The 9434-nt window shown below is 41.7% G+C and overlaps 1 protein-coding gene across 3 annotated transcripts in view; it reads left to right on the top strand.

Annotated features, from left to right (window-relative positions):
• Window positions 1-9434, top strand: part of kdm3b (lysine (K)-specific demethylase 3B) — a 43743-nt gene that overhangs the window by 10255 nt on the left and 24054 nt on the right. Inside the window, exon 1 of one of the 3 annotated variants that reach the window (XM_037675324.1) lies at window positions 2344-2817. The exons of the other annotated variants lie outside the window; for them this stretch is intronic. Within the exon in view, the coding sequence (XP_037531252.1) occupies window positions 2608-2817 (210 nt within the window). The 5' untranslated portion in view covers window positions 2344-2607. Of the gene's footprint in view, window positions 1-2343; window positions 2818-9434 lie in introns of those variants that run through there. 3 annotated transcript variants of the gene reach the window in all.

A 9434-nucleotide genomic window follows, 5' to 3' on the forward strand; every position in this document is an offset into this window, starting at 1 on the left:
ATCAGAGTCAGAGAGATTTATTTGTCATACACCCCATACGTGAAACATAAGGTGGGACGAAACTGTGTACACAGGGTCCCAGTTACATCCAACAAAAATAAAGAAGAAAGTGAGGACTGAGCTTCCCAGTCCAGCTCACCTCTGTCGCCTGAGGAAGTAGAGTCTCTGATGAGCTTTCTTCATCAGGCTGGTGGTGGTGTTGCCCCAGCTGAGGTTGCAGTCAATCACAATTTAATCAGTGAGGCTAACTGGAAAAAAAAGCTTCAAATTTCTAGGGAGCATAAAGATTGGACTCTGGAGCAATGGAAGAAGGTCATGTGGTCTGATGAGCTCAGATGTACCCTGTTCCAGAGTGATGGACGTATCAGGGTAAGAAGAGAGGCAGAAGTGATGCACCCATCATGCCTAGTGCCTAGTCATCAGTGCAAGATCTTAGTGAAAAATTAATGCAACACTGGATGGAAATGGATCTTGTGACATTACAGAAGCTTATTGAAACAAAGCCACAGCGAATGGATGCCATAATCAAAGCTAAAGGCGGTCCAACGAAATATTAGTGTGTGACTTTTTTTTAGGTGGCAACTTTGTTTTTGGCCAGGCAGTGTATTAAACAATGCACAGTAGGTGGGTAAAAGCAGTGAGAAGAAGGAAGTCCAGATCTAAGGAAGTTTAGTCAGTGCATGTGTTTAGAATGGTTATGGCTCTTGAAAAAAAACAAAAAAACATTCTTGAGTCTGTTCATCTTTGTTCTGTTGCACCTGTAGCGCCTTCCTGAGGGCAACATATCAAACTGTTCAAAACCAGGGAGTGAGAGCGGTCTTTGATCACGTGTTTGCTCTGCCAAGCAGCGGGAGATGTAAATATCCATCAGGGAGAGGAGAGGGCATCCAATGTCCTTGTGTGCTGCATTTTCTACTCTCTGGAGCCTCTCCCTGTCTGTCACGGTGCAGCTGCTGTACCATACTGTGATGCAGTATGTCAGCAGGTTCTCAGTGGACGAGCGATGGAAGGTCAGCAGCAGTTTGGAATCCAGGTTATACTTCCTGAGAACTCTCAGGAAGTGAAGCTGCTGCTGAGCCTTCTTGATGACCGCTGTGTTGTCTGTCCAGGAGAGGTCAGCGGAGATCAGAACGCCAAGAAACCTGAAGGTGTGTACCCTCTCCACACACTGTCGATGTAGAGGGGGGCTGGGTCAGCACTGTACCTCATGAAGTCGATGAGAATCTTCTTGGTTTTCTTGGTGTTCAGAGGCAGGTTTTACTCTGAACACCAGGCTGCCAGCTTCAGGACCTCCTTCCTGTAAGCTGTCTCATCTCTCTTTAGGAGGAGTTTGATCACTGTGTGGTGGGGTCAGCAAATTTGATAATGAGGTTGTTGTGGGCTGGTTTGCAGTCATGGGTGTAGAGACGATGCAGATGGGGGCTCAGCACACAGCCCTGTGGTGAGCCGGTGCTCAGCGTGCGAGTGGAGGAGAGATGGGGGAGCCATGTATCACAGTCTGGAACCGGTTGATGAGAAACTCCTTTACCCAGGAACACGTGAGAGGGGAGGCCGAGAATGTACAGTTTGGTGATGTGAGTGTCCAGGATGACTGCATTAAACACTGAACTGTAATCCACACAGAGCATCCAGACATACTGTAGCTCTGCTGATGGTTCAGGTGGCTCAGTGCAGAGTGAACAGCGATGGCGATTGCATCCTCTATGGCCCTATTCGCGTGATATGCAAACTGGTAAGAGTCGGGAGATGGCTCTTGATGTGCTGAAGAACCAAGCTCTCAGAGCACTTCATGATTACTGGAGTGAGGGCCACAGGACGATAATCATTCAGACTGATGATGGAGGACTTCTTCGGTACTGGTAGTTGATTTTAGGCAGGACGGGATGACTGCGTGGGCCAGGGAGAGGTCGAATGCTGTATCTGTTCAAGTGCATACATTAAAAACATCTTTGTTTATGTAAATTATAGTCTGACTGACCCAGCTGGTTAAAGCTGATAGAAAGTCTGATATTTTGGCATTTCTAAAAATTATGTTAACATGTTCCTAATGTATTCCACTGATGTTGCAGTTTGTAAATCAATTTTATGTTTCATTTAGAGTGTAAGAATCTACATCAGGTTTTGAGACATTCCACCAGTATATTTATGTTACTGTAAAACCTACTGAATCAACTATTTGGGATATAAAACCGTTTTTAGTTTGACCTTATTGTGTTTTTTCTTAGTTATTGCAGCTGGTTAACACAGGAGGGTGTAGTGCGCAGGCGCGCCGCTAGAGGCCGCTGTTTCCTTAAGTCTTCCTCTCCTCCGCAGTGGCGCCAGCCCACCAGAAGGAGTGCGTTTGATTGTTGCAGGGCTCAATGGCGGACGGAGCAGGGTAGGCAGTCGTGTTAACACCGAGGACAAAAACGTTTTATCTGGGTGAATTGCTGACGTGACTCGGTCCGCCGCTGCGTGTCCGCAGGTGCAGCGACCGAAACGAGCTTTATCAACGCGAACAGAACGGCTGCAGCAGTTTTCCGACGGTTTCGTTGAGTTCCCATCATCCCGAGCGGAGAAGTTGAAACTGTTCATGGTGGCTGACTGAAAGCAGCTTGTTAGCGAACCATGGGGGACTCTCTCGAATTGATCGGGAAGCGTCTGATTTTGCTTCTCGCCGACGAGAGGCCCGCTAACGGAGCCGAGACGGAGCACGCTGCCTGGGCCCGCGACTTGCTCCGAGGAACGGTGCGGGCGGTGAGCGTGATCGGCCTGACCGCTCCGGAGGCTGGCGACGGAGGGGAGGCGACAACAACAAGCAGCGCTGCAGGGCTGACGGTCAGTATTTACATGCGAGGGATGCGGCACTGCGCAGCTAAATATTAATTATTATTAAAGCCTGCAACCTTTACTAACAGTGTTTTATGCATTTAACCTAATCGGGTTTGTATCCAGCTATTGAAGCTGGTTGATTTGTCGGTATTGTCGTAGTCTGGTGCTTATATTTAGTCGCAGGCAGAGAGGCGAAGCTAAAATCGAGGCCGGGGATTCATTTTCTGGCCTTGGCTTTGTTCGTTTTTTTTTTTTTTAGCTTCTTGACACTGCAGTAATGTTCATTAGTTTGTCGCCAATACTGTTGTACACAGAAGAACTAACGGAGGCTTGGAGGATCTTAGTATTCTAAATAAATCTGCTTTAAATCACGAGTAAATAGATGATCGTGTTTCGCCGCTAGGTAATGTTGGTTTAGTTAACAGGCCTTAGAAGTTCATGTAGGGGAGAACCAGAAATCGTTTCCACTTTGTAGTTTGTTCAGATTGTTCAGTATTTCTGTTTAGGGTGCAGTCTAATGGAAACCTAAATGAATGAACGAGGCAGTTTTTTGTAAGCTAAACACTACAAGACAGCTGATTTGGAAGAAAATCTGGTGGTGGACCTGCAGGACTTTAAAACAATTTTAAAAGTTTCAGCTTTTCATTTAATAACATTTAAGATAGCTGAGTCATTAATGACTTCATTGGAAAGAAGTGAGGGATTCAATGTCTAGTTAGTTATTGTAAAAATTGAATGAGGGTTAATCTGTTGTTGAAATAAATTTAGCAGAAGTTGTTGGGAAAGTTTTATTAATAATAAAACTTTTAGGAGTGCACCGATGGCAGTTTTCTGGCTGATCACCGATTTCTAAAGTCTGATCTGCCGATTCCGATTTTGTTTTATAAGTGACACGGTCAGGTGTTATAAGGTCACAATGCACCTTCAATTTTATAATATTATTCTACTGAAATCATACCCTTGAACAATATCCTAGAAACAATCCGAACTTGTTTTAAATGGCCATGTGGTAGTGCTCTGAAATATAAATGAAGTTCAGACAATTGTTAAAACTAAAAGAATCGGTTTCATGCAGGTATCGCCCAATTTCCCATAATTAAGGAAATCGGGGCCCCTATTTATTATTTTTATACGTTTTTTTAATTTCACTTTTATGTTAAAGGCAAAGAGTTTTTTTTTCAGTGTGAAGATTTACTTTTATAAAACTAGACTGGTTTTTAAGGTGTTCAATCAATCAAACCTATTTTTGCTGGATATTGGAGCATTAAGAAAAAGTTATTTTAACGTGCTGCCATTTTTTTGTGCAACAAAACATCACAGAAGTAAACTATTTAAATCCTACTGGAGAATCTATTTGCAGTGAGGTGAGTGCACATAAAAATATCATTAAATAACAAAAAAGCCCAACTTTTAACATCCTTTGTAAATTGTATCAGTATATAGTTTGTTTTTAATACTCTCACTTCACTTGCAACATATTCTTTCTATACTTTCTCGAACCGTTACTCAACATTTTAGTCTTGCTTTAAGTTTACATTATATCAAGTTTGAAGATGTCTGTATAAACACACACAAACCCAGATTCAGTTAAACGCATTTTCCTTTCGTGTTACGGTAGTTACACAAGTGGACTGGTCTCCAGTGATTAGTGGACGTAACAGAGAACTTTTAGAACGACGTTAATAGACATAAAAACTTATAAAAATATGTTTTGTGGGCTTTGCTCAGACATTCAACTCTGGTCCGTGAAGATGATTATCTAGATTTATGGCAGGAGGAACTTGTTTGTTGTGTTTGTAGCTGAGCAATTATTTAGAGAAGTTGGAAGGGCTGTCACCATCCAGATCCTTAGATAACCTAGAAGTGTTACTGCTTGTATGGTCTGGTTAGTTTTTATTAGTAATGAAAAGTGACATAAATTCTAGTTAAAATTCATTTAAAATTTTATTTCAGAACTGAAATAAAAATGACATCATCAACCAAGATGACAGGTTTGCAAATAGTAGTTCTGTACTACTGCTTATTTACTCCACAGAAGTGGCATTTAAACCTGCATGGTTTTTTAAATCATTGTTTATATCACACAGGCTCAACACCTGTCATCTTGGTTGATGATGTCATTTTTATTTCAGTTCTGAAAGCTTAAATATAAATACACAAAACGTGCAAGACAAAAGCATCATACAGTTTTTCAAAAAACCTAAAATACTCGCACGGTTCCGATTTTCTTTTGTGTTATTATTACAGCATTATGCTTAAAGAACTGGTTTTTAGAACTTAAGACGGGTAGATTTAAGTCATTACAAGATGGCGAGATCCAGAGCGACAACCAGCTATGTAGGAAAATGTTTTCCATAAATCTTGTTTGCCTTTAAATAGAAAGATGCAAATGGGTAAAACAGACCACATGGCTGTAAAAAGCTACTTTTCTGACTTGCTACCCACTGGAGTTTGTTGCATTACTCGGAGGAACAGTCTTTTAATGTCTTGTGCTCAATCCACATTTGTCCTCGTTGCAAAGCAAAAGCTGACTGCAGGCACTATTTGAACACAGGCTGGTTATGGGATGGAGCCTCGCTGTACTTCAAAGAAAACATGGACACACTGGCTGTAAATAATAATAAAAAAATCTGTTTAACTTGGGACTAAAGGACAGTCTTCTCCATCTGCAACTCCAGTATTCTTTATTTCAGACACATTCAGTTGTATCACGTAAGAGTAAATAGTTTTGTGAAATATTGCGGTGAACACTCAAACATGGATGGTATGTCAGGATATTCAAATTTGTTAAAACTATTTATAGTTGTTGCGTAGGGCTGGGTGTCAATCAAAAATTTTTGATACTGGTACCAATACCTTCACTTTGATATCTGTTCCTGAACAATACTTTTTTCGGTGCCTGTTTTATACTTAATATCAATTTTAACAAGAATAAAATTACAATACAAATCTTGAGTTTTATTTTTAACTGGTATTTTTCCATGCCAAGCAGTTTTCTTACGTAAAAAATAAATAATTTCCAGGTCAAAATAACAGTTGCAAACCAGTGACGCGTCAGTGTCTAATGCTCACTGCTACACACTGAGGACCTTTTCACTGAACAGCTTTTCTTCAGAAAAATCAACATGTCTGCTTTCTCTGGACACACACAAGCCTGCTCCTGGCTGATGGTGTCTCCAGCAGTAGAAAATGTTCACTCTGAAGGTGTGGATGATGCCTGCACACACAGACATACATACCTGGTTGACAAGTTTGATAGCAGTGGCATATTGTCCCTCACATTCCACCACCAGGTCACTGGATTCACTGAGGTCATGGGCAAACTTAAGACGGGCCTGGACATGTGCCGATTTAAGCAGGGGAACCTTCCGTGGCATGCATGATTTTAAACTATGATGTCTTAGTGTATTACCCACAGTAACTTTGGAAACAGTGGTGCCAGCTACGGCTGGGCCATATCCTATCGTTCATGATAATACCGGTAAAAAAAGCTTGCCCGGGCAAATAAATATCATGATATGCTAATTTCATGACGTAATACGTCAAGCGCCCCGCCCCGTTAACAGAACTGACCGCACCGAATGACCAAACCGAACTGTGCACCCCCCCTCCACCTGTCGGTACTGGCATAACACGCGCAATACTAGCTAGCTAAAAAGCTAAAAACAAACAACGCGTGGCTCAGCTGCATCTCTCCATCCAGCTCTAAACTGCAGGTACAGACAGCTAAGCTATCTCTCCCTCCCCCCACACCCCGCTCTGAGCTGCCGGTGCGGGCGCAGCTCTCTGCTACGTCTCCCAGCTCTAAGCTGCCGGTACAAACACGTGCAGGTCTGTCTCAGTTCCACGGTCCATGGACCAAAAACAGAGTCCGGTGATGAAAGACAGAGCATCAGAGAAATGAATCATTCCTGCAGGAACAGAAGAAGCTGAAACACCACAAGCTTCAGGGTCAGCTGATCACCTTGTCACAAGTTCTGGAAGTTAGCTCATTTAAATGCAACATATATTTGTTGTATGTTACATTTATGCTCAACAGATCTTAAGCTTCATTTTATTTAGTTATTTTGGGAAACTTCACCTGCATTTTAGTTTTTGTGGTGGATTTATTGATCTATATTTTGTGCAGACGTTTTCAATCTAAATAACAGAAGGATCCAACATTTTTCAGTCAGGTCATCTGGACAGTTTCTTTCTTTTTTCTTTTTTTTTTTTTGTGCTGAAACGTTTCACCTTCCATCCGGAAGGCTTCAAGGAAACGCACAACACAAAACTGATTCTTCCCCCAACAGCTTACTCCAAAGTGGAACAAACCAGTTATGTTGGTGCTAAGATGGTCTCAGCACAAAAAAAAAAAAGAAACTGTCCAGATGACCTGATTGAAAAATGTTGGATTGTATACCTGGATTATTGAGCATAGACTTTGTTGTTAACAGAAGGATCATTTTTATTTTTATACTTTGAGACGGAATACTTTACTAAAAGTAATTTCAGTAAAATTACCCCTTGGTTTTTGTTTTGTTTTTATATAATACTGCAAAGCAACATGTTAAGTTAATTTTGTCAAATGAATAACTATGATTTCTTTTTTTTTGTTATATCTCGAAATTTATCGTTATTGTCAGAATACTCTGAAATATCACAACATTATATTTGAGCCATATCGCCCACCCCCTAGTGCCAGCTCTCTTCAGGTCATGGACCAGCTCCTCCCGTGTAGTTCTGGGCTGATTCCTCACCTTTCTTAGGATCATTGATACGCCACGAGGTGAGATCTTGCATGGAGCCCCAGTCAGTCATGTTTAGTTTCTTCCATTTTCTAATAATTGCTCCAACAGTTGATCTTTTTTCACCAAGCTGCTTGGCAATTGCCCCATAGCCTTTTCCTGCCTTATGGAGGTCTACAATTTTGTCTCTGGTGTCTTTAAACAGCTCTTTGGTCTTAGCCATGTTAGTAGTTGGAGTCTTACTGATTGTGTGGGGTGGACAGGTGTCTTTATGCAGCTAACGACCTCAAACAGGTTCTTCTAATTTAGAATAATAAGTGGGGTGGAGGTGGACTTTTTAAAGGTGGACTTTTTAAAGGTGGACTAACAGGTCTTTGAGGGCCAGAATTGTTGCTGATTGGCAGATGTTCAAATACTTATTTGCAGCAGTAACACACAAATAAATTATTAAAAAATCATACATTGTGATTTCTGGATTTTTTTTTTTAGATTATGTCTCTCACAGTGGTATGACAACTACAGCGGACTCCAGGGATTTTTGCAGTTCCATGTAAACACCGAATGAGGTCCATTTAAACCAGGATTTTCCCCCCAAATCAACAACGGAAAAATGTCTCTATCCATGTAAACGGGGCCTAAGAGAGTGACAGTTGGACACAGAGGCCTCTACCCCTGTTTTAACAATGGACAGGTTTTCTTCACAAAGATGGCCTCCTTCACTCCTCTCAAACCATCGTTCCTCTCTATCAAGGATGTGAACATCTTCATCCCTGCAAGAGTGACCACTGGCCTCAAGATGAGTGTAGACTACAGAATCCTGGCCTGATGATGTTAATCTTCTGTGCTGGGCCATCCTTTTGGCCAGTGGCTGTTTAGTTTCCCCGATGTAAGACTGATCACAGCTCTCCTGACACTGAACAGCATACACAACATTACTCTGTTTGTGCCGGGGGACTGGATCTTTGGGACGAACCAGTCTTTGCATGTGTTTTTTTTTTTTTTTTTACTACATGTGAACATCTAGTTTTGGATGTCACCAGCAGTCTGGTTAATCCACTATGAGAAGGTGCTGCTTATAAGACGAGTTTGTTGCAGCTCCGCAGACTGAAGACATCTTTTGGACAAAAGACGAATCGTTTCAACAAAAAAGAATTTGTCCAGAGGAACTGACTCAACCTTGTTAGATACAGTGCCTTGCGAAAGTATTCGGCCTCTTAAACTTTTCAACCTTTTGCCACATTTCAGGCTTCAAACATAAAGATATAAAATTTAAATTTTTGTGAAGAATCAACAAGAAGTGGGACACAATCATGAAGTGGAATGAAATTTATTGGATGTGTCAAACTTTTTTAACAAATAAAAAAACTGAAAAGTGTGGCGTGCAATATTATTCGCCCCCCTTGTGTTAATACTTTGCTGCAGTTCCAGCTGCAAGTCTCTTGGGGTTTGTCTCTATCAGTTTTGCACATGGAGAGACTGAAATTCTGCCCATTCTTTCCTGCAAAACAGCTCGAGCTCAGTGAGGTTGGATGGAGAGCGTTTGTGAACAGCAGTCTTCAGCTCTTTCCACAGATTCTCGATGTTGTTGATGATGTTGTTCTCGATGATCTTCCACATGTTTGGTGTGTCTCCCAGGTGCTTGTGACAAACTTTAAACAACACTTTTTATGGATATCTTTGAGAAATGTCTTTCTTCTTGCCACTCTTCCATAAAGGCCAGATTTGTGCAGTGTACGACTGATTGTTGTCCTATGGACAGACTCTCCCACCTCAGCTGTAGATCTCTGCAGTTCATCCAGAGTGATCATGGGCCTCTTGGCTGCATCTCTGATCAGTCTTCTTCTTGTTTGAGATGAAAGTTTAGAGGGACGGCCGGGTCTTGGTAGATTTGCAGTG

This window comes from Nematolebias whitei, chromosome 4 (genome assembly GCF_014905685.2).
Source record: "Nematolebias whitei isolate Nwh7 chromosome 4, NemWhi1, whole genome shotgun sequence".
NCBI classification, from domain to species: Eukaryota; Metazoa; Chordata; class Actinopteri; order Cyprinodontiformes; family Rivulidae; genus Nematolebias; species Nematolebias whitei.